This window comes from Terrapene carolina, unplaced genomic scaffold, assembly GCF_002925995.2.
Source record: "Terrapene carolina triunguis isolate 2854851 unplaced genomic scaffold, T_m_triunguis-2.0 Scaffold53, whole genome shotgun sequence".
NCBI lineage: Eukaryota > Metazoa > Chordata > Testudines > Emydidae > Terrapene > Terrapene triunguis.
The window spans coordinates 1473849-1498599 of NW_020664404.1; the positions used below are offsets into that span (position 1 = coordinate 1473849).

Sequence of the window (24751 nt, forward strand, 5' to 3'; positions counted from 1 at the left end):
AGGTGTCAAATTCCAGCATGCCATTTAGCAAAAACCAGGGAATAGAGGTGAACAAGCATCCTGAAGATGAAAGGCTCCGCATCCCATTTCTAGCCCCCTAACTCCTGAGCCGTCTGATCCTACTTTCTGCGTCAATCCATCTTATACATTTAATAATTGCAGAAACTATTCGTCAGTTTCAAGATGGATAATTTTATAACACTTGATGCTGAACAAATTCAGACCAGAAATGAACAAATTTTTAAACAACAAGAATAATTAACAATCTGATCAACTTAACAAGGGTCGCAGTGGATTCTCCAAACTGGAAATTTTAAAATCCAGTTCGGATATTTTTCTTATTCAAGCACAGCTATTGGATTTGCAGCTGAAATTAATATAGGGAAATCTTATAGCTTGTGTTTTTCAGGTGGTCAGATGAGACAATCACAATGGTCCCTTCTGGCCTGGGAATCTATGAATATGAAAACCAGCTGATATCACATTGCAATAAGGTCAAGCACAGACATTGAAGTGGGTGTTTTTGATTTCCTGAGGATAAGAAGTAAAGCAATTGTTCACCAGTGATGTTCTGGAGGGTTTAAGAGCTCTACATATTCCCATTTCCCCGGGAATCTCCCCTAGCTAAGTAGCAGCACATATACTCGCAGCAATAACCCAAGATCTGGCTCCCCATTCTGACTCGTATTCCTGGAAAAGTCAATTCCTTTTCAAGACAGCTATTGGCATCCTCCAATGAAGCAAGGTACAGAAGAATCTCTGGGCAAATGGGTCTGTGTTCCAGTTACCCAAGAGAGCGTAAAAGCTACCTCTTTACTTTTAGATAGTGCCTTCCATCCTGACTGACACCAAAGAGCTTTTATATACAAGTAGACGGGGGACCCCCTCACCCTTCACTGAAATGCAGCAGCTGTGTAACTGAGCACAGCAACACAACTGCTAAGGACAGGAAGTGATGAGACTAACACGTCCCACTGGAAATACAAGGAGAATGTAAAGAAAGAGAATGTAATTATCTAATGTGGATATTAAAGTCACCACTACCTATCTATCATATATACCAACTTTCAAAAAGTGCTATGGGAACCTTGATAACCAAAAATGGTCAAGATCTCACTTTTGTGGCTCATCTGAAAACTATGCATGATGGCAGCAACATGCTGGGGGATGTTGGTTCATTATGGCTCAGAAGGAAGGTCACCTACTAGAGTAGCCAACACCACCTCTCATGAGCAGAGTACTGTGGTCCTCAGGTGATGCAGAGCTTGGCCTGGAGTTCCAAAAAAGCCAAACAACCTCCTGCCCCTGACCTCTTCCAGGAGCAGAACCACATCAGTTCCACTGGGCCATAGCTTCCCACTGCTCTGGAGAAGGGTACAAGATTTGACCCTTATGCAGTCAAGAGAGACAGCTGAAATGAAGAATTGTATAGCGATAATAATATCAAACATTGTGCAGGTAAGAACAGGCCATTCAGAACACATCTTTGCAAGAGATGGTAGTTATAATGACATTCTCTTTGCAGACTGGCCGCCTTTTCTTTGTGACTAACTCAGGATATTAAAACTCATATTTCCATAGCTAACTGCAGTGTTTTCTACCAATTCCACACAGTCTCTGGAAGCTAAAAATATGCATCAGAAACAAGTAAGATTAAAGAAAAAGTTACATTTATTTTGTAAAAAGGAGATATATACAAATACTTGGGGTTGCCAAGACAGTGCATGTAAACTATGGCACTTTTGTGTGCCTTCAGGGTGTGCTGATTCTTACTCATGTATCCATGTTAAGTTATTTTAGAATTCCTGCTAAGATATCCCATGAATTTGAGGATGAAGCATGAGTGGGTGTGATGTCTAGTTATTTCCCTACTTAAGGTCCATCACACATTCTCTAGTCTGCGCCTTCAGGTGCGCTGTGCTCTGAACTGCCACGTTGAGGATACCAGAACCTCTTCACACTTTACTTTGACAGATAACCTCTTCATCATCGTCATCGTCTGTGACATTGACGGGAATGTAGCCTCCTTCTCTGGGAAAACACAAGCACCAGCCAGCACCTGTGAAGTCCACTGCTTTGAAGTCTATCACCTCAAGTGCCTTGAAATCAACAGTGTCCAGTCTGCAGTATATGTCGTCAAGCTTTCGCCAATATAACCAGGCCATAACCAGGCCAAGTACCTGCAAGAAACATTCATTGAAAGGGATTAGATTTAGTGTTGTCAACTCTTTATGCAGTTCCTTAAATACAAGAAATTTTTATTTTAAAGGTCTTTTAAACCTGGCCATGTTAATAAATCCTCAGGTCTCATGCTAGGCAGGACTGAGCCTAATCAGAACTTGGATGGGAGATGTCCAGGGAAAACGAAGATGCTGCAGGAAGAGATGTAGGCGGTACTATTCAGCTCTAAGTCTGTACTGAATGTCCCAGCACTACTGTGCTGCTACAGGTGCAGTCTTTTAAACATGCTCTGAAAGTTATCCCCCGACACTTTTTATTTTGCAAGAGGAGGTGCATTAGCCCTCGTGTTCTGGTCAAATTCCAGTAGGGCTTATTCCATTTTGCCTCCTTGAATTTCAGGTGGAGAAACTGCTCTTAAAATGAGCTATTTTGTAAAGCTATTTGTGCATAGCAGCAAACGTGTACGATGGTAAAGTTGGCTGCATTTCAGTGGTAGGTAAATGAGCCCGATATACACAGTATCTAACACACTTTGGGATCCTTCAGTGCTATATAACATTATTACTGCTTCGGTAGGTGAAGGTGCATTAAAAGGAACAAGAATTTGATTTAGTTTGGTGAACATCTCTCTTGGCCTTTTCCAATTTCTCCCTCAGTCACTCAAAAGACTGATTCCCCTTATCTGCTGTGACAGTCCTAAATGCCTACTTGGTTTACATCACATGCACAGACTTGCGGCCTGGGCACAGCAATGATAGCACAAGACAGTCAGGCTCTTATAGGCCCAAGAGAGGAGATGTAACATTTCCAAGGAATCTGTGACAGTTCAACTATAAGGATTTAAGCCAGACAATCTCCGGTGGCTTCTCCAAATGTAGATGAGAAAGTGCAGTAATTTTTGATTGTCATTATTTATGCATCCAAACAAAGCCATCAAAGCAAAAATATCAGCATTACTTGAGTCGATGTTATTGTCCATTTGAGTGAATAAATTCACCAAACTGGTTCAGACCATGAGGTCTGGGATCTTGCCTTCAGCAAAGTCCAATATTAAATACTGCAGAGAAAGGCAAAAAGCCAATACAATATAATGCATCTAGTCAATTGTGTGGCAATATGTATAGGAGAACAAATCTCCTCTTAACCACTGAATGGTATCAGATCATGCTCTGAAGTATGAGATTTGACTAACTTGGCTTTGAGTGGACTATGCCCATAAACAGGAACCAGAAGCTCCCTGGTTCTAATCCTGGCATTGATATTATCCTGCCGGGTGACCTAGGACAAGTCATTTCCCCACTCTCTGCCTCCATTTGCCCATCTGTACAAAGAGGACAGGCAGGAGTCTTAGCAGAAATACATGGTTAATGCTTGAAAAGAACTTCTTTGAGATTCTTGGATGAATGCAAATTACTGAACTGGGGTCCCTGAAGAGTGAAGTTCTCTCTTGATTAGCAGCACAAGCAGTGGCAGCATACGTTCCTCCACAACAGCCTGCTAATTTTTGTTATTCTGGCTCTAGAAAAAAGGTTCCGTTTCAATGGTCTATTCAGTCTTTGGCCTCCCTGCTGAGGTTGCCAGCAGGGGGACACATCCCATTTATTAGAAATGGAACTGAGGCACCAGCTATTTCATGTGGATCAAACAAGAGCCATCATATAGGCTTGTCTTTGCTGCTGATCTGCGATGGATATGAATGAGTGATGTAGATCAGAACTGGATTTGCATCCCTTAGTTAGCAACCTCCTGAGTTAGCTGTAGCCTGATTTTCAGCTCCTGTTAACTGTGGCGTGATGTTTGGGCGCTCAGTTCTTCTGAGGCACTAATTTCTCCATTCTTTCAGGTTTAAGGCCCAGCCTTGATACTCAGTCTCTCAGAGTTGATCTGTTTTAGGTACTTCTATGGCCCCCGTTACTGCCCAACCTTTTACATATTTATTCTCAGGCACCCCTCTGAGATTGGGGGTAGTAGAACTGCCCTCTGTACAGGCGAGAGAATAAATGATGGGCCCAGCATAACACACAAAATCTTTAGTAGGGCATGTGCTTGACCCCTGCTCTCCCAAGTCCCAGGCTAGAGCCCTAACCACTGGACCATCCCTCTGCTCCAAGCAAGGCCCTTAACCTTTCAGCTATCAGCTCAGTTTCTCTGGTAACCACCACACAGCAAATGAAGAAACAATGCAAACCGCCTAATACAAAATTACAAAAACCAAGTTCCCATTAAATTCTCAGCTAGAATAATGGCCTCATTTATATTACACTCTTAAATGGCTTTATCTCATTAATTATAACGCTAGTACCTTGCTAACCAGATTACAGTTAGGTCTGAAATCACAGTATTGTACAGCCACAGTGCACATTATGGGAAGAGTGGCAAATTATTGGATTTTTTACTAAAAACTTTATCATGCCAGAAGGAAAGAGGTGGTTCAGTGTGTTATTTATATGCTGCCATGCAGAGAAACAAAATAATAAAGCATTTTGATCTAAAAAAACTATTTCATTAGCACAAGATTTAAAGTATCACTTTGCGTTCACCTGACATTTTCTTATAAACGGCACAACAGTGGTGATTATGAGCAAAATGCTAGGGAGATAATTTATTAGGGTAAAAACAGGTACAAGACACTATTTACAGAACAGATGATGATAACAGTAATAATCAGAGATTTCCTGGGCTCATTTGGAACATCAGGCGTTCCAGCAAAATCCGGCATGTGGCTTATTTGGTATTAACCCCTCAATTACTCAGATTTCGGAGGATGGCAGTTTCCTTGGAAGAAAAAGGTTTTGGGCCAATTTCAATCTCTGATGCCCACGGGCACAACTGCATTGACTTCAGTACAGAAGGCCCACTGACATGTGAGCTGAATATGGTGTTATGAATCCAAGTACAGTGGAATGACGGACCCTGATGAACAATAATGATGACTGGTGGGCATACCTCAGATGCTTTGGCTTGGTTTGGATAAGCGTTCTAAAGTTGAGATGCTAATCTGAACACTGTCCAAACTCTTGGGTTTGCAAAATTGGAAACCCAACCACAGTAGACACACCTCGTTCATTATATTTTGCTCTGGAACCTTGTGTTTCTTTTAGTTCTTCCAGATCCATGCTCCTGGCTAGAAACAATTCAATTTGAAACATCTTGCTGTGAAACAGAAGAGACTAAGGCCTGGTCCACACTAACCCCCCACTTCGAACTAAGGTACGCAAATTCAGCTACGTTAATAACGTAGCTGAATTTGAAGTACCTTAGTTCAAACTTACCGCGGGTCCAGATGCGGCAGGCAGGGTCCCCCGTCGATGCCGCGTACTCCTCTCGCCAAGCTGGAGTACCGGCGTCGACGGTGAGCACTTCCGGGATCGATCCCAGAAGATCGATTGCTTACGGCCGGACCAGGAAGTAAGTGTAGACCTGCCCTAAGAAGTGCTCTGTAAGCAGTGAAGCCTTCTCTCAGAAGGCTAGGCAGCCTTTGCCTGTGATTCATTGTTTTGAGCCAGATGGGCTCAATTTGGAAATACAAGTGCCTTAAGGACATTGGGATCCATATTTAGATGCTCAAATCACATTAAACAGGCACTGACACATTCAAGTGCCAAGTGAGAATTCCAATATAGAATTCGAATGCATTGTTTGGGTATTTATGTTTGAAAATTGCACTTGCAGTATAACTAGTAGACCAGTCCTAAATTGCTGTGCAGACCCTGCTGCCACATGCTCATGTGCTTAGATGTTTGAAACAAAGGAGCGAGGGCAATCCCTCGAGACCTTTTGCTGTTTATGCAGTGCTATCACCCAAGAGTAGGTCACTCCCATGATATACTACTCTGCAGCTATTACAGTACTGTGATGGGAACACACAGGGCAATGAGTCTAGTGTGCGGAAAGGAACACAATGTTTTGAATTGAATTGAATTGAACTTTTCCGAAGCTTGTGGTGGGAGGAAGGGGTTGACTTGCCCTCTATATAGGCCTCTGTAGGTGATGAATTGTTTTTTAAGTTCTGAATGACCAAAACTGCACTGAGATACAGTGCAGAAAGAGCACACATACCAGCTGGGGCAATGCATTAAGAGGAGTATGTTACTAAGTTACATGGAGTTTATTCTCCCAAGCAATTCACTTCATGCCATGGTGTAGGAGCTTTGTGTAAGATTAAAGCTATATAATCCTATGGTTTAAGATAACCTAATTTGAAGTCCGCAGGGCTTTCCCTATCATTTTGCGAATGCTATTAGCAAACATGTTTTCTTGTAACATTGCTTAAAGGACATTGAAGTGTAAATCAGGAAGTAACCAAACTGCATCTGCCACATTTATTAATTTGAGTCTAACACATTATTGTGGCATATTGTTTTTAGAGCTGAAAAATTATAATAATGATTTATTTGAGTCCTAATCAATCTGTGAAATTGTCTGGAAACTGAGAATGTTAAAAGGAAGAGACAAATGGGGATAAATAGGCCTGGGTGTAATGCACTTTAAATTACACAACAGTTTTGCCATTAAGTAGAATGGAAAATGAGTTTGCCAACAAGAAGCTACACAATTTGCAGACAGACATAACACTAAATTGACTATGGGGTAATAACTAATCAAATCAGTGGTCTCCAGTGAACAGATAAACATTAACAACATCGGATTTATTAATTTCTCTTTGGAAAAAGAAGGGAAGCTCTGCCATTCATGCTAATGGTCCATGCAGGTGATCCGAAAATTATGCTTGAAGTTGACTTGGCCTCTGAGACTGACCAACAATTTTGCACTTCCCATGGAACACTAATACTGATGGAGCCTACAGATGTCTAGTTTTACTTTACAGTTGTTCAATCAGTCACAGAAGTAAGAGAAGGCTATGACCAATTAGGGCACATAGCGCATTCCCCTAACAGTTCAGGATTGTTCGCTACAGCATGCTCTTTGCCGGGTCTAGTTTCAGCCATCCATTGCTGTTGCGTTATTTTATGAATAGCACGCTATGCAACATCTTTTATTAAAACTGATCATTAGAATGACTTGCCCAGTGTTTGTGGGACATCCAGCACATATGACAGTGTTTCTCATGCAATACACATTGCTGGTATGGAAGTTGCTAGTACTTGACCCTATCCAATCTAAAGCTGTAACAACAAAGGCTTCTATGCAATGGCTCAGAGTAAGCAGCAATCATCTAGTACATGCAGAGGTCTTCCCTTATTCACAGGTCACGATAGTAAGGGAGCTGGGAGGCTGTATAGCAGAGAACCAGGATCAACCTCACAGTGGCAAGCACACCCTTTGATAATTAAAAGTACAATAATTGTTTTAAGAGTCCCAGTTGTTCCATCCTCGGGGCTTCGCCGAGCATCCTGTCTATTTTATGTCTATCTTATAGTGGAAGCTCTTTGGGGCAGGGGCCGTCCCCGTGTTTCCTGTTTTTATACCACGGAGTACATTGCTGGCACTTGAACAGTATGTTATCATCATCCTTAGAGAGGTGCTACAGAGTGCAAAGTTAGGCTTGGCAAACCGGTCAATTGACCGGTCAAATGTCAGCTGGCAGTCAAATATTGTCAAATATTCCGGTAAGAGTGCCCTGACGTCTTGTTACTGATTTGTTTCTGTGGTCACTGTTCAAATAAATTAGTGCTTTAAAATGTTTGACCATCTTTCGACAATATTTGGCCAGTCAATTGACCAATTATTGTTGGATCCGTCAAATGCCCAATCTTAGAAGTATTATTATTAGGGATTCTTCTGTTTGAAAGGCATTATATAAATCAGGGGTGGCCAAACTTACTGACTCTCCAAGCCACATACGACAATCTTCAGAAGTTTGAGAGCAGGGACATACCTGCACAAGATACTTTGCCAGAAGCTGGGAATGGGCAACAGGGGATGGATCACTTGATGATTCCCTGTTCTGTTCGTTCCCTCTGGGGCACCTGGCATTGGCCACTGTCGGCAGACAGGACACTGGCCTAGATGGACCTTTGGTCTGACCCAGTATGGCCATTCTTATTCTGGGGCTCGGGGCTTCAGCCCCGCAGGAGGTGGCTGCCGGGGCTTGGCCCTGATCCTACTGAAATCCCAAGCCACAGCATGCGTGCCCCATGGGGCTGAAGCCTCGAGAACCCCTTCTCCACTGGGCAGAAGGCCCTACCCAACCAACCCGCTGCAAGGCAGAGGTCCTGAGCTCCCCACTCCCAGTATGGTAGGTGGAGAATGGGGGAGTGTAGGGGGTTCTGCAAGCTGCACTAACTGTAACAGAGACGCATGTGGCTCACGAGCTGTGGTTTGGCTACCCCGATATAAATGAAACACTAAGATTTTATTCGTATTATTTGTTAGAAAATAAAACCACAGAAATGGAAAGTAAAGTGAACATTAGAATCTTCAGAACACTTCACATCATTTAGCTATCCAGATGGCTTGAAATCAACATATCTTGCAGCTCAAATGATCTTCTAATAAGTTTGTTTTATGCCCTGTGGCTTTGAAAACAATTCATTACTAAAATAGATAGTAATGTGTCCTCATGCTATTCTTTCAAGAATCATGCATCACTAAAGGCATGAGGAATACATTAGCCTCCCGACACTATTTACAATCCAGAAATTGTGCAATGGAATATACAGAACTTCTAAGGTTCAACTGATTCTTATGCCATAGAATTGAAGCAGAAAGAAATAAGTAAAGCAGGTAGACTTCTGGTTGATGGAATCTGATAGCCAGCTTAGAAATTCAAAACACTTTATTTCATCACATATTCATTACTGCTGCTATGCTGACCGCAAACTCAGGTCAGAAACAAAGAGGAAAGTCATGCTCTAAAACAGTAGGCAGTGCTCTCCAGAGCCCACTAAGAAAAAGGTTTAAGACTCGCATTTCAAAAATCTAATGCCACTTGTTAGCTCTATCCAGTTCTTATACGATAGTGTCCATCACTGTGTAAATGAAGGGCCAGGTTGTCCTTAGCAAGAGCTTAAGTGCTTTGCACACGGGCACCTGATACTTCAATGGCAAAACCAGGATGAGATCTCACATGTTCCTGACTTCCACTACTGTACTTAAGTCCATTAGACCATGCTGTCCTGGAATCAGCAGAGGAATTCAGGCTCCAGTGCTATTAAACTACCAGGAGAGATTGAAGGAGCCCACACTAGAATATCATTGAATCATAGGAATGGAAGGCCAGAAGGGACCTTGAGAAGTCACCAAGTCCAGCCCCTGCGCTGAGGCAGGACCAAGTAAACCTAGAGCATATCTGTCAGGTGTTTGTCCAACCTGGTCTTAAAACCCTCCAATGACGGGGATTCCACCACCTCCCTTGGAAGCCTGCTCCAGAGCTTAACCACCCTTAGAGTTTGACAGTTTTCCCTAATATCTAACCTCAATCTCCCTTGCTGCAGATTATACCCATAACTTCTTGTCCTACCATCAGTGGACAAGGCGAACAATTGATCTCCATCCTCTTTATAACAGCCCTTAATATATTTGAAGACTGTTATCAGGTCCGTCCCCCCCACCTCCGAGTCTTTTTTTCTCAAGACTAAACAAGCTCAGGTTTTTTAACCATTCCCCGTAGGTCAGGTTTTTTAAACCTATCATCATTTTTGTTGCTCTCCTTTGGACTCTCTCTAATTTGCCACATCTTTCCTGCTGTGTCTTACATACGACACTCCTATTCATGCACTCTAGAATAATATTAGTCTTTTTCGCAAGATCACATTGTTGACTCATTAAATTTGTCATCCACTATCACCTGCAGAACCTTTTCACTAGTACTACCACCTAGCCAGTTATTCCCCATTTTGTAGTTGAGCATTTGACTTTTCCTGCCTAAGTGTAGTACTTAGCACTTGTCTTTGACTGAATTTCATCTTGTTGCTTTCAGATCAATTCTCCAATTTGTCAAGTTTGTTTTGTATTCTAATCCTGTCCTCCAAAGTGGTAGCAACCCCTCCCCGCTCGGTTTCATCTGCAAATTTTATAAGCATACTCTCTGCTCCATTATGCAAGTTATTAATGGAAATATTGAAGTACTGGACCCAGGACTGACCCCTGTGGGATCCACTTGCCACACCCTCCTCGTTTGACAGCAAACCATTGATACTAAAGTATGGTCTTTCAACCAGTTGTGCACTCAGCTTATAATAATTTCATCTAGACCACATTTCCCTAGTTTGCGTATGAGAATGTCATGTGTGACTGCATCAAAAGCCTTTCTAAAATCTATCCCACATAACCAGGTGACTGCTATCAGGGGGCTAAAAGTTACAAGGTGGGCTGGGCACCACCTCTTCCCCCAGCCATTTTGTGTGGAGAGAGGCAAGTCTCTAACTCATTCTCACAAGAAACAAAGTAGGTGCCTAAGCCAGCTAATTCCAGGAGAGGGGTTCCCAGCTGTGGCTTCCTAGCAGAGATTGGTGCCTCCCAGCAGCCTGAACTCAGGTACCTATCTCCGTGAGAGGGTCAGGGCTTAAGATATGCTCCTCTTTTCAGAATTTCCCCGTGGCTAGTTTAGGCAGCTACCTGTCTAATGTGCTGACTTTTGTGGGTCCCTTTCTAAGGCACTTATCTCTCCCCATGGACTGAATAAGGAGCACAGGGACCTAACTCAGGCTTTGTGCATCACGTTGTTGTTTCTCTGATTTTCTAGATCCTTTGGGATTTCCATATCTTCAACGTATGGCCCTATTGTTCCACCTCTCAGCCACTTTAAGGTGATTATCAAAGGGTTATAGCTTTGTCTAGAAGTTAGGACTTTTATGGATGCAGGCCTAAATTCCCCCTTTCCTCACTACACTGAAAAAGGGAAAGAAAAAAAAAGGTTAGGGCAGTAAGAGGGAAAGCAGAAGGCTGTATTTGTTAATTAGCTCTACCAAAAGAACACTATTTCTGGAACAGTTAATGAATCCTTCAACTAGGAGCAGTGGCAGATTAGCCACTGGGATGTTGGGGCCCATGCCCAGGGGCCCCAGCCAACCGGGGGGCCCTGGAAAAAAATCCACCGCCGGGCGGAAGCCCCCACACTCCATCTCTGCTCCGGGGCAGCAGCCACGGGACGGGGGAAGCCCCCCTAGCAGATCCCGAAGCCGGCAGAAGCTGCGGGGCGGGAGGGCAAGACCCCCTCCAGTGGCCCCTGACCCCACTCTCCAGCAGAAGTGGTGGGTGGCCAGGGCTGGAGAAGCCCCAGCAACTCAACCCTGGTCCCCCACAAAAGCGCAAGGGGTGGTGGGGGAAGCCCCAGCACCCGGACCTCTGCTGTGGCCCTGGGACTGGAGGAGCTCTCACTCCCCCACTATGGCCCCGGGGCTGTGGTGCGGGGACAGAGCTTATCCGGTCTTGGGGCCCTGGGGGGCGGGGGGGAGAGAGACACACAGAAAGGAGCAAAAGGGGTTGTCAAGCTGTAGTGGGGAGGGGTGTAATGGGGGGGGGCCTGGGTGGAACAGAGGCAGGCCCTGGGGAAGGGACAGAAAGGGGCAGAATGGGGGTGGAGCAGTGGTGAGGGGCCCCCCACTTGCTCTGGCCCAGGATCCCAGGAAACCTTAATCCACCTCTGACTAGGAGCCTATGCAATGTTCTCTTTTGGTGGATCCACCATCCTGAAAAAAGTTTTATGATAACCAGGGAAGTAAAGAGAGGAAGGCAAAACCCACTGCTGACATGCAGGGAGAGCAGACCCGCACGGACCTTCCCAACAGCCACGTGATTTGATGGAGCACGCTCATTACCTTCCACTTCACTGGCACTTTCACACACCTAGAGTCGTGGCATTCCTCCCTCAGATCACATGAACAAGGGCACCTCCGAAGCCCAAACAATGGGGAGGCGGGGGTGTCACTAGACAGCAACATGATACACTAGCTCCCAGTCTGGGGAACAGGGGACCAAGCACCTGGGGCATTGTGCATGTGACAGATTGCTAGCAGCAGCCTCCTGATCACTGCCAGTGCTGCAGGGTGAAGATGGCTACAGGCTCAGCTGCGAGCAATTAAACACTTTCTGTTGGGGGATTATGAGCAGCTGGGTGGTAATTCCTGGGCTACTGCTGCATGTGGGAGGGTATAAGTAGAAACAACAGGCAGCAAGGGGAAGCTCAGAAGGTGAGCTGAGCTGAAGAGGGAGGTGGCATGGAAAGCGCCTGCTTCAAGTTGCCTCTGTTATGTTGTGTGTGTAAACATGCGGAGGAATAAAAGGTACATGTGCAAGGAGCTGCCTCAGACTAACTGTGCTCCTAGACTGTGCTGCCTCTGCAGTAGGTATTTTTTCTCCTCAGGTTCATGGACCTACCATGGGCATTGGACTGGTTTTCTTCAAGAGTATGAAAGATGTAATAAATCTATACATACTTGGCACACACAACCGCATAAGTCTGTCCCAGACAATGAAATATTCCAGCTCTACCCAGCTGCATACCAAATTCATCTTGGCACAACCGCTCGCATTAAGGAGAGCCACATAGAGCAAAGGAGGCTCAATTTAGTTGAAAAATAATTGTGGCATTATTATTCATTTGTGTTTGAAACTGACAAGACTGCAGGATATTTTCATGCAGTATTTTGTGTTTTTCTAAGTTGCAGCGGGCAATCCAAAGGGACAACGATATTCTGACCCTTTCAGTAAAGTGAAAATCATCCCCATTGTTTCTTGTTTTAAGGCCTCAAAGATCTAGCTCCTCAAAATTTTGTGCTATCTTTATTATTACGGGGATGGGCCCTGTCTTCCTGATGTAGACATTAGAGATCTCACGGCAACTTTTGTAACAGCTGGTGTTTATAGCGCTGCTCTTAGTCAAAGTTTCCCCTTCCCTCACTGCTGTCCCATGTGTTGGGTGGTTTTTGGTCCCCACCCCAGAGGTAGCTGCATCAGAGGGTATGTCTACACTGCAGGCAGAGGTGTGACTGCAGCAGGTGTAGACATACCTGAGCTAGCTTTGAGATGCAGCAAGCAAGTGAAGCGGTGCCAGCATGGGCTGTACAGGCCATCCCAGTACTTGCGTGATTAGCCTGCAGTGCCGTGGCATCGCTGCTATCGTTATTTGAGCTGGTTGGATCAAAGATAGCTTGGGTGTAGAATCATAGACTCCTGGGGTTAGGAGGGACCGCAAAGGTCATCTAGTCTAACCCCCTGCCAAGATGCAGGACCCATCTGATTGCAGTGCAGACATACCTTCAGTGGTGCTGGCTAGTTCGTACTAGTTTGTGAAACCAGATCCTTTGGATTGAGAGGTGCTGTGGAAATGTCACACGGTATTAGAATCATGGCTTGGTGATGTTGAGGCCAATCCTACAAGTTGCTGGGCACCTTGAGGCCGGGATCCTGCTCTCATTGAAGTCAAAACCTTCCATTGATGGGTGCAGAATCAGACCCTGAATGCCCTCAAGTCCCTTAGGACCAGTTTCTACTGCTCCTTACTCATACTGAATAGTGCTTAACTCCATACATGGTCCCACTGACTTCAATGGGACTACTTGTGGTACAAGGTACTAGGCACCGATATGGCACTTCAGCACGTCTATCAGCCAAGCACGTAGCTTTAAATCATGCACACACGTACTTCCTTGACTCAAGGCCCTATCTGAATATGAAGAGGGCATTAGAATTGGAATCTGGCCCTTTGACTTCAACGTTGAAGTTGAAAGCACATTGCAACCTGCAGAATCCAGCCATTTGAGACATAATGTACTCCCCTAACGATGTAGGCTGGATTCAAGGGGGATGAAATTTGAACATTCACATTGTGCTTTGGCTTCAGGTTTTAATCAAAGACCCCTTAGAAGAATAAAGGCATCTGAGCTTCACAAACTCACTAGTACACATTCCCCAGTCTTCGTTCTCCTCCAAGTGTGAACCAACTTCCGTAACAACTCACCCTACCTGTATTTTTTAACTGAATAAAAATATAAAAGGCTGCCAGGCATTCAATATCCCACTCTCTGAAAGCCTACTGCTTCCAGAAGCAAAGAGACTTCTAATGTGAGTGCTGCTTTTATTACTAGTCAATATCAGGGAACATTTTATTGCACAAAAGAGTATTAGTTACGTGTTCCAAAATGTAGCAAACCTCCATCCAAGAAAAGGTGCTCTTCCCCTGACTTTCCTCCCATTACATCTAGGAACATTACTGAGTGATTGGAGAAGTAGGTGAACGTTACTACTTGCCAATGGTTTAAAGCATGCTAACAACCTGCCGTGCTCATTGTGGATGAAATTCATCCCTATGCAGACAACCAGATCATGGCCTTCACACTGCCACTACTGGAATGCTTATATGGGATTGAAATGACATACAGACCTTACACTGGGTCTCTGCAAAAGGGTGAATTTCACTCAGTGCAATTTCTATAAAAAGGTGTTAAACTCTCCAAATGACATGTCTGTAGATATTTTATAAATCTAGAGAATTGTTCAAGAACAGGTGACTACAAACATGGTCTTCTTGCTACTCTAAGATACAATATACTGTGGGGTTTTGCTCAGGTTACAAGGACTGGCTATAACAGGTCATGGACAGTGCTTAATGAGAACTGAATAATAATCGTAATAATGGTAATGAGACTCGGTGGGGCTGGTAGGCTCAGGGGATTGGAAATGGCATCCAAAGCATTTCACTTCTCTCACCAATTCAAATCTTGCCCAGGTGCCTCTGTCATAAATAGCTGATGGATCAGCTTTTGCTCAAAGGCTTTAAGGTATCCTAATTAATGTGTGATGAAGGAAAGTCGGTGAGGGGTGTTTATAAACATTCACCAACTGCACTGAAAGACGCAACTGATGTTGGTAATTAATTCTGGTCTGAAGAATTGATCAGCCATCACTAAAAGGTTGCTCAGGGGCCCCTTGCAAATTACCTCCTGTTAATTAGAACAAATAAAAGGAAATGCTACATTGCACAGCAGATAGCATAGCTATGGAGAAGGTCAGCGCCAAATATGGCAGCTGGGTGTAATAACGGTCTGGATAATATTCATGGCCAAAGAATATTTGCAGTTATGCAAACCGAAGAGAAGGAAGGATGCATGGAAAGGAAAGATGTGTGTGTGCAGGTGTTTTTCACCTCCATGCACTGAACACACTAAATTCTATGCTGATGTGAATGGGTGCAACTTCACTAACTTCTATGGAGTTTCCCCCATTTACAACAGCACAGAATTTGGCCCAAGATTATTTGTATCTATATTATTTTGTTTTGTGGCAGTGCCTGGGAGCACAAGTCATGGACCAGGACCTCATTGTGCTAGGTGCTGTACAAACGCCTCCCAAAAATAATACAAATACAACCCAGATCTTACACAGCACTTTACAATGGAGGTCAGTATCATTATCCCCATTTTACAGGGGTTAAACTGAGGCACGGAGCAGAGACGTGACCTGCCAGAGGTCACCCAGCAGGCACAGAGTCAGGAACAGAATCCAGGTCTTCTGCATCTGAGTCCACTTTATATAGAACATATTTCATCTCAAAGCACTTTACAAAGAAACTGAGTTAAAAGCTCATCCCTTAGAAGTACTCACGCTTGAGCGCAATGCGGTAGCTGCTGAAGTGTGCCCACCAACATTACTCAAGAATTTAGGACAGGAAGTGAAAGCGGTGAACCACATTCATTCAGTTGAAACTGCAGGGGGAATGTAAGTGGGGAGTATGCAATTACTCGCACTGACACATTCATGTGGATCCCTTCCCTCTTACTCCTCTGCACGTGCTACCCACCCATGTGGTCACTTTTCTGTCCTGCTCCCCTGGACATTTCCCTTCTGATGGAGACACTGGCCCCATGCAGCTACTGTTTCCTCTCCTCTTCCACTTACTCAACAGTGGCCTTTAATGGAGGCAGCTGAGCTGCCTTCTTGTTGCGAGCTCTTCTTATAGGCCCAGGCACTCTCTACAGCGAAGAGCTTGGAGGCCTGTAGGAGCAGCAAAGCCAGGTCTCCGCCGACTATGAGCAAGTGGCCAACAGACCAAAGACGAGAAACCACTAGACTAGACACACGCGGCACAGGAGGGAGATTTACACCTCGGGGTGAAGCATTTGGAATTGGGTGCTCTGCGGACAGAGCTGGCACGCTGCTCCCTCCTTTTCCACCAGACAGCGAACACATTTGCTGTGCAACACTCCCAGACCACAGAGACAGCCTAGTCTGCACACGGACTCTTCCCAGACTTTGTCATCTCGAGGCCCATGAGCGCTGGCAGCCAAACCAACTTCTCTGCAATTCAGTTTCCTTCTGTGGAATGGGGAGGGTAGCTATCTACCAGGAGGAGCTGGGAGGCTTAACTGGAAGGTTAGTTATTGCTTATGAATTAAACTCTCCAAACAGCAGCAGCAGACAGTGAAGCCAACTGGATCAGAGCTGCCTCTTTTTTTTAAATAAGAGAAATAGCACCAGTATGCTCAAGCCTCAGCAATTTCAACCCTATTCTACTTTCCGTGACTGCAAGGCTATTATAGGCCACCTGAGAGTGTGAATGCTGACAGGCAATGAAGCAGATGTATCATTTGTACTCATGATCCTTTTCCTATTGACCTATTGACTGTCACTGTCACAGTCTCTCTTTAGAGCCATATTTTCCCTAATAGAAATGTCTTATGTCCCAAAGAAAAGGGGTGCTTGTTATTCAAAGCCTAAACAATGCTGCTCTCAAACCTCCCCGCTGTACTTACTCAAGTGGCTCGTTCATATTTTCCTGTTCAGAGCAAAAATCTTGGAAGGGGGTCTCCTTGCTGCGTTGGTATCTGACGTCAAGAAATCTGCAATGGAAACTCAAGGGTGTGCTTAATGGGGGAGATCGTGTGCATTTAACTGAGTGAGAGAAAGGGATGGCAGGAGGGACAAGTTATTAAAGGCTCTTACGACATTATGCTGAGTGCTTGTGTAACGATGCTGGTTCTGGCGGGACCCAACTGAGAGTGCCAATTCAGGACAGTTACAGCCCAAGGCTGGGGTTTTTCCACCTCTAAGGCAAACCAAACCAGCCAGACAGTGAAGACTTTGGTCTCACCCCACTGGCTAACCACAAGTCACACAAGCAATTCCCTAAGACACTCCAGTTTCTCAGTATCACCACCAGTGCCACTCGTTATGGGGACAAATGGTTATGAAAACCAATACCCCAAGAAAAGAAAAAAAAGGTTCTCTCGATCCCAAAGGACCAAGCCCCAGAACCAGGTCAATATACAAATTAGATCTTACCCACAAATCACGCTGTTGCCAGTCCTTTAGAATCTAAAATCTAAAGGTTTATTCATAAAAGGAAAAAGATATAGATGAGAGCTAAAATTGGTTAAATGGAATCAATTACATACAGTAATGGCAAAGTTCTTGGTTTAGGCTTGTAGAAGTGATGAACTAAACTGCATGTTCAAATCAAGTCTCTGGAATACATCCCCAGCTGGGATGGGTCATCAGTCCTTTGTGTAGAGCTTCTGTTTATAGCAAAGTCCCTCCAGAGGTAAGAAGCAGGATTGAAGACAAGATGGAGATGAGGCATCAGCCTTTTAAAGTCTTTTCCAGGTGTAAGAACACCTCTTTGTTCTTACTGTGGAAAATTACAGCAAAATGGAGTCTGGAGTCACATGGGCCAGTTCCTGCACACTTTGCTGAGTCTCAAGGCATATTTGCCTTCTCTCAATGGGTTCATTGTATAGCTGATGGTCCTTAATGGGCCATCAAGCAGGCTAGGCAGAGCTAACACCAGCTTGTCTGAGACGTTACCCAGAAGCATAGCATAAGTTTGAAATACAGACAGTATAGAGCCAATATTCATAACTTCAACTACAAAATTGATACACACATATAGACAGCATAATCATAACCAGTAAACCATAACCTTGATTTAGACACCTCATTTGACCCCCTTTATACAACATTTGGTGCCACTACAGGACTTTGGTTGCAACCATGTTCTATATGGTCCCAGATTATATCAATAACATCACAGCTTGGTAGTGCAGGCAGTGATGCTACTGTGTGTGTGATCGCAGGTGGACAGCTTCACCGAGATGTCTGAGCCAGTGTCTAATGATTAGAGCAGGAGCTTGAAAGTCAGGGATTTAATCTGGACACATGTGGCCAAAATTTTCAGAAGAACTGACAAACTGACCAAGAGTGACTCATGTCTTCCTCTTACTGGCTGTCTCCCTAGTGGACAGGTGTTCACATCCACATTAAAATTGGCCCCTGTCGGTGGAAAGCAGCAAAGTTCCTTTTCTACCCCTACATTTTAATAACAGCCTCTAATATTGGATACTTCAAATTGTCGATGGCCTGGGCTCCAACTGAAGTCAGCAGGAACTGCGGGTGCTCAGCATCTCTGAAAATCAGGCAGTAGGTGTCTCATGCTGGACACCCAGAAATGGGGGCACCCAAAATTAGATGCCGCTTTTGAAGGGTTGGGCCTTCATCTCTCTGTACCTCAAGTTACTTGTGTGTTAAATGGAGATAACATCTATAGGGATGCTGTGAAGGGTCAATTCATTATTATTTGCAGAAAGCTTTGAGTTTCTCATTTGAAAGATAAAATAAAAGGTTTGGCATCCCTTTGGTATAGCTTATGATGCTGGAAAAAAGGAACAGCATTAATCAGCAGTTAAGGTCCGATCCAATGCCCTATGCAGTCAATGGGAGTTTTCCCACTCATGTCAATGACTTCTGGATCAAGCCCCTAATGAAGAATAAGAATTTCACTATAGTTACTGATCCAAATAATTTTATTTCTGGCAACTTGAAGCAGTGACAATATTTGAACTAATACAAATTAGCATAATAGCAGGTGTCCTGGTTTGCATTGCTGGGCCGGGCCAGTGTAATCCCACCAAGCTGATGTTAGCTGGTGGGAGAAGTAAAGTAATTACTGCATCTTACAGAATGAATTCAATTTAATCAACCGGAGATAAGGTTTACAGCATTCCACAGGCTGAGAGAGCAGACAGCTAATTCAGCTCTGGCATTCTAAGATGGAGGGACCGGCTTTTCATCATAACTGAGATGTGAGGGGAATACAGAACATAGTTGGCTAGTGATTTCAAGAGGGGATATGCCATGATACCCTATATCGTATGTGATGCTTAGGCCTTATTGGCTGGATTCATCCCATTTAAACTTAGGCCATTTCATTCTTTTTTCATATGGAAATAGCAACATTTTAGCAAGTTATTAGAAAGGTGTGAAATCCATCTGAGGGCTTCAGGAGATGCACAGTGCACCCTTGCACTGTGGGGCATTTGTTCACAGTGTGTTTGATCGTTTGGAGGTCTCCGCATTCACGCCGTGGCAAATCCTTGATTCTCTATGTGTGCATCAGGTGCACGCATCTTCTATGCAACGTCCTAATACGGTTAACGGTCGTCCACTGTCTTTGGCGGACCAAGACACCAGGCGGTTTGATAACGGGATTATCTATGAGGGGCTTGTTTACGTCAGAGCCTGCCCATTGCATCTGCCAGGTGTCTTCTGGATGATGGAAGAGCTTCTCCAGCTATCCAGAATGGTTAGTGGGACTTAAGGCAAGTGAACAAGGCTGTCATGGAGTAAGAGCTTTTGGTCAGAGAGAGTTTTGTTTGTACTCGCACAATGTAGCCACCTCTTGCTGGATGGTTGGAGGAAGGATGTTTCTGAGGACTGGAAGCAAGAACAGTGGAGTGGTTACAAGTCTCACAGCTGCATTTAGCTGGATATCGAGGAGGTCCGTGTGCGAGCTTCTTCCACAAACAGGTGTGCTGTTCTGGGCTGTACAGTAAACTAAAGCCAGCGTTGCCTTTTGTCGTGTTCGAGCATCGCAACCCCAACTAGAACCTGCTTGCTATTGGATGATATTGATGTGACTCTTGGTTTTATGGCTCACCTGCTTCAGATGTTGTTGCTAGGCAAGGCTGGGATCGAGAGCGATGCCTAGGTAGCAGGAGTTACATAAGAATGACCATACTGGGTTAGACCAAAGGTCCATCTAGCCCAGTATCGTGTCTTCCAACAGTGGCCAGTGCCAGGTGCCGTAGAGGGAATGAACAGAACAGGTAATCATCAAGTGATCCATCCCATCGCCTATTCCCAGATTCTGGCAAACAGAAGCTAGGGACACCCAGAGCATGGGGATGCACCTATCCTCTGTGAATTCATCTAGTTCTTTTTTGAACCCTGTTAGTTGTCTTGGCCTTCACAACATCCTCTGCCATCCTTAGGATCGTGGACCATTGCCTTGCCGCAGAAGCTTACATTCAGCAACCTCTTAGCTTCAGAATTGCTGAGCTGGAAAGCTGACAATCCCATTTTTGTTGGATTGGGTTTGAGCTGCCAGTACTGAAAGTAGTTTTCCATCCTCTTCAGATCAGCATGAAAGGTGTCTTCCACAAGAGCGACAGTGGCAACCTTCACATGGTCCTCCCGACTGAGTACACAGGGCCGGCTCCAGGCACCAGCTTGCCAAGCAGGTGCTTGGGGCGGCCACTCCGGAGAGAGGCGGCACGTCCAGCTATTCGGCGGACGGTCCCTCACTCCCGCTCGGAGCGAAGAACCCCCCGCCGGGGTGCCGCGCCGCGCGAGTTTTTTTTTTTTTTTTTGCGCTGCTTGGGGCGGCAAAAAGCCTGGAGCCAGCCCTGTAAGTACACTTTAATCCACATGTACAAACTAATGGCACAATATGGGAGACCGAAGGTCATTCATTGGGCTCTGAATCAGAGCAGCAATCTATCCCATATCAACCTAACACTGAAATATCACAGAAGCTCCCAGGATCTGTGCTTGATATTTCCTTCCAAAGAATAAAAACTTGCATGCACATAGCACCCCTTTCCTCTAGGAGGAGCCCACAGCACTTCCAAAACTTGAGCTGACCAAAGGAGTTGAGCAGAGGGAATTGCCTCTGTCTGGGGCTGGATGACATTGTGGGACAGTTTTAGGGTGTTTTCCAGAGTTTTATTTCACCCTTGCTTATTGCGTCAATGTATCAAGTTTTTGCAAAGTGCAGCAAATGCAGGATGAAATTCACCCCTGGACAGAGGGCTACCATGAGTGACACTGCACCCCATATTCTTCATAATGATATTATGATTATATGATTATAGCATAATTATGATGTATTTTATGCAAGATGGGACCTGTGAGGTGTCATTGGAAAAGTTATGATTTGCTAAATATGATTATCCTATTTGTATGCATGTATCATTTTTGTATCTGAAGTTATGAATATTGACTAGGGATCTGTAATTCAAATGGGCTTACTCTGGAAAACACCCACAGCCAGCTTTTCAGGTACAACAATGAAGAAGGCAGATGGCCCATCAACAAAGATAATGGGCTGTGGAATAGCTTAACCTTCCTGTGGACGTATTGGCCAGCCTGTAAGCAATGGCTGCTATAACTCTACAAGGACATGTGACCAGGCCACATGATTCTGGCCTCCATCTTGGGATGTCAGTATTTTTCCACAAACTGGTCTGGGAACCAAGTTTTGAAACAAAGAGTTCCCACCATATGCTAAAGCTATATAAGGCAGGAAATGACACCATCTGGGGTTCTTCACTCCCCCCACAAGAAGACTCCTGGAAACACCTGAGGAACAGAGTGAACTTGGGGAAGTGCTGGACACAGGCTAAAGGGATTTCTAGCCTGTGTATGAAAGACCTGGGGATCCCAAGCTGTAAAGCAAGTGCAGCTTGCCCCTTAAGAATCTGCAGCCTGCTTGTTTCATTTCTCAGGGTGAGAATTTGCTAATTCATATCTAATTTATTAAGCTTAGTTTGCGTTTTTTGTTTATTTGCTAGGTAATCTGCTTTGAGCTGTTTGCTATCACTTATGATCCCTTAAAATCTATCCTTTTGTAGTTAATAAACTTGTTTTGTTTGAATCTAAACCACTGAGCTTTGACTGGAGTGCTTGGGGAAAATCTCTGCTTCGTTACCACGAGTGTGCAGTGTTCTCTTCACATTGAGGGAGAGGCGGACCAGGTGTTAAACCCATATACTGGCCAGATTTGACATGGGCAGAACGGTACTGCTCTGGGGTCCTAGGCTGGGAAGCTGGTGGTTAGAGAGCCTGCATGTAACTGCAGCTGGGTGTGTCCCTACCTGTGCGAATGCTGGTGAATGGGCAGGCTGGAGGGCTTTGCACCTTGTCACAGCAGCACAGTGTGAGAGGGAGTCCAGGCTGGTGGGTCAAAGGGCTCAGTGGTAAGAACATAAGAACGGCTGTACTGGGTCAGACCAAAGGTCCATCTAGCCCAGTGTCCTGTCTCCCGACAGTGGCCAGTGCCAGGTGCCCCAGAGGGAATGAACAGAACAGGGAATCAACTAGTGATCCATCCCCTGTTGCCCATTCCCAGCTTCTGGCAGTTCCAGGTGGCACCCCGGTGGGAAGCTGTCACACTGTGCACCATTTAAGTCCTCAAAAAAAGCACATTAAGGGCCAGATTTTTACAGATATTTAGTCACCTAAAGATGCAGACAGGCCCCCTTGAAAATCCCACTAGGCACCTATCTGTATCTTTGGGTGCCTAAACACTTTTAAAAATCTAGTCCTAAGTGGTGTGCAGGCCCTGTGTTGGCCTTTTCTGCACAGGGCTGTATTTCACTGTCGGGCTTGATCCTACACCCTCTGATATCAAGGGAAGTTTTGTCATTTACTTCAAGGAGATTTGGCCTGGGCCTTGGATTAGGCATGTAATTGGGCCAATTGATATCTTATAGGGTTACCATATTTAAACAATCAAAACAGAGGACGGGAGGAGCCACGCCCCTGCCCCTTCCACTCCCTCCCACTTCCTGCCCCCCTCAGAATCCCCAACCCTCCCCCCAACTCCTTGTCCCCTGACTGCCCCGTCCTGGGACCCCTGCCCCTAACTGCCCCCCAGGACTCCACCCCCTACCTAAGCCTCCCTGCTCCTTGTCCCCTGACTGCCCCCTCCCCCCATCCTAACTGGCCCCCTAGGGCCCTCCCCGCTCCCTGTCCCCTGACTGCCCCCTCCTGGGACCCCTGCTCCTAACTGCCCTCCAGAACCCCACCCCCTACCTAAGCCCCCCTGTTCTTTGTTCCCCAAACTGCCCCCCCCTGGGACCCCCCCCCCACCCTAACTGCTCCCCTAGGACCCTCCCCCTACCTGTACCCTGACTGCCCAAAACCTTACACCCCCAACCCCCAGACAGTCTCCCCCCCAAACTCCTGACCCATCCAACCCTGCTCCCTGTCTCTTGACTGCCCCCTCCAGAACCTCCCTGCCCCTTCTCCGACCCCCTGGTCCCCTTACCGTCCTGCTCAGAACAGAGTGCTGCGGAACGGCGCGCTGGGCAGCAGGGGAGGGGGAGCAGGGGGAGGAGCTCCAGACTGCCGGAGGCCCGAGGCGAACGGCCGGCGATCTGCGAATGCAGGGAGGGGGAGGCAGGGAGGGGGAGGAGGGGAGTGATCTCAAGTTGCAGGGGAGAGGAGGGGGAAGTGGAGGAGGGGCTCTGGCTGCTAGAGCCCCGGGCGAGTGGCACGATCCGGCCGGCTGCCCTGTCAGCACGCGCGCTCTGCATGGGGGGGAAATCCGGACATTTACAAATTCCCCCCCGGAAGCTATTTTTAACTCAAAAAAGCCAGACATGTCCGGCAGAATCCGGACGAATGGTAACCCTATATCTTATTTCCATCTAGTTTAGAACTGAACTGGAACGATAGTCAATGCTGGGCAGTGGTGCTTTCTAAAAATGGGGAAGAAGCTATGTCTGAGCACAGAATTGTTTCCAGTGGCAACATTACCAACGCCATCACATGCTCTCTTCTGCATCAAAATCTTTTAGCTGTTGCCAAAGCTCCCCATGTCTGTCAGACCCACTTCCTCAATCCCCTCGCAAAATATCAAGGCTAAAATCCTGCCACGATGACTGAGGCTACTGGGCCAATGGCATTAGCCACTTCTAGGGTTGCCAACCCTCCAGGATTGTCAGGAATTGAAGATTCATATTGAATTAAAGATTGTCATGTGATGAAACCTCCAGGAATACGGCTAACCAAAATTGGCAACCCTAGCCACTTCTACAATTTAGTTTTTGCTATAAATAATATATTTCTGGTGCTGCTCTTATAGACAACGAGATTTCTTTCTAGCTCTAAATAAGAGATTTGGTAAATGCAGGCTAAGGGCTTGCCTGGGGTTTAATCAAGGCATTTTAATAGTTAGGAGTGGTTACAGCCACCTCTCTGCCTATTTGCTTTTAGTCAACCATTTACAAAACACAAATTAGGAAACAGGGCTGAGATGCTTTCCTCCTAAAGACCCCAAAGCTGAGGACTGGTTTGTATAAACCTCTAAAGTTTTGGACACTTATCTTCATGCAAATGAAACTATTACGGTGTCTTCCTGCAACCAGGGTAACCAGACACAATCCATATTAAAAAAAAATAAAAAAATCCAAGGATGAGAGTTCAGATTTTAGTGTTGAGGTGAAATATGCATGTTTTTGAACTGAATGTGAATAATGTATTTATGTTTATTATGTGGGCAGCACATGATTTATGATGCCCTTAACTACTCACTTCCCTCCTTTTTAAGTGCCAGGATTTTTATAAATGAGGTGTTTGCTCAATACCCTGTTGCCACATAGCAACATTA

The 24751-nt window shown here is 45.3% G+C and overlaps 1 protein-coding gene across 1 annotated transcript in view; it reads right to left on the reverse strand.

Moving 5' to 3' along the window:
- Positions 1 to 1837: 1837 nt before the first annotated feature.
- LOC112114429 (tetraspanin-15-like) overlaps positions 1838 to 24751 on the reverse strand; it is a 201036-nt gene continuing 178122 nt past the window's right edge. Inside the window, exon 9 of the mRNA XM_026657379.2 lies at positions 1838 to 2180. Coding sequence (XP_026513164.2) covers positions 1956 to 2180 — 225 coding nt within the window. The 3' untranslated portion in view covers positions 1838 to 1955. The remainder of the gene's footprint in view (positions 2181 to 24751) is intronic.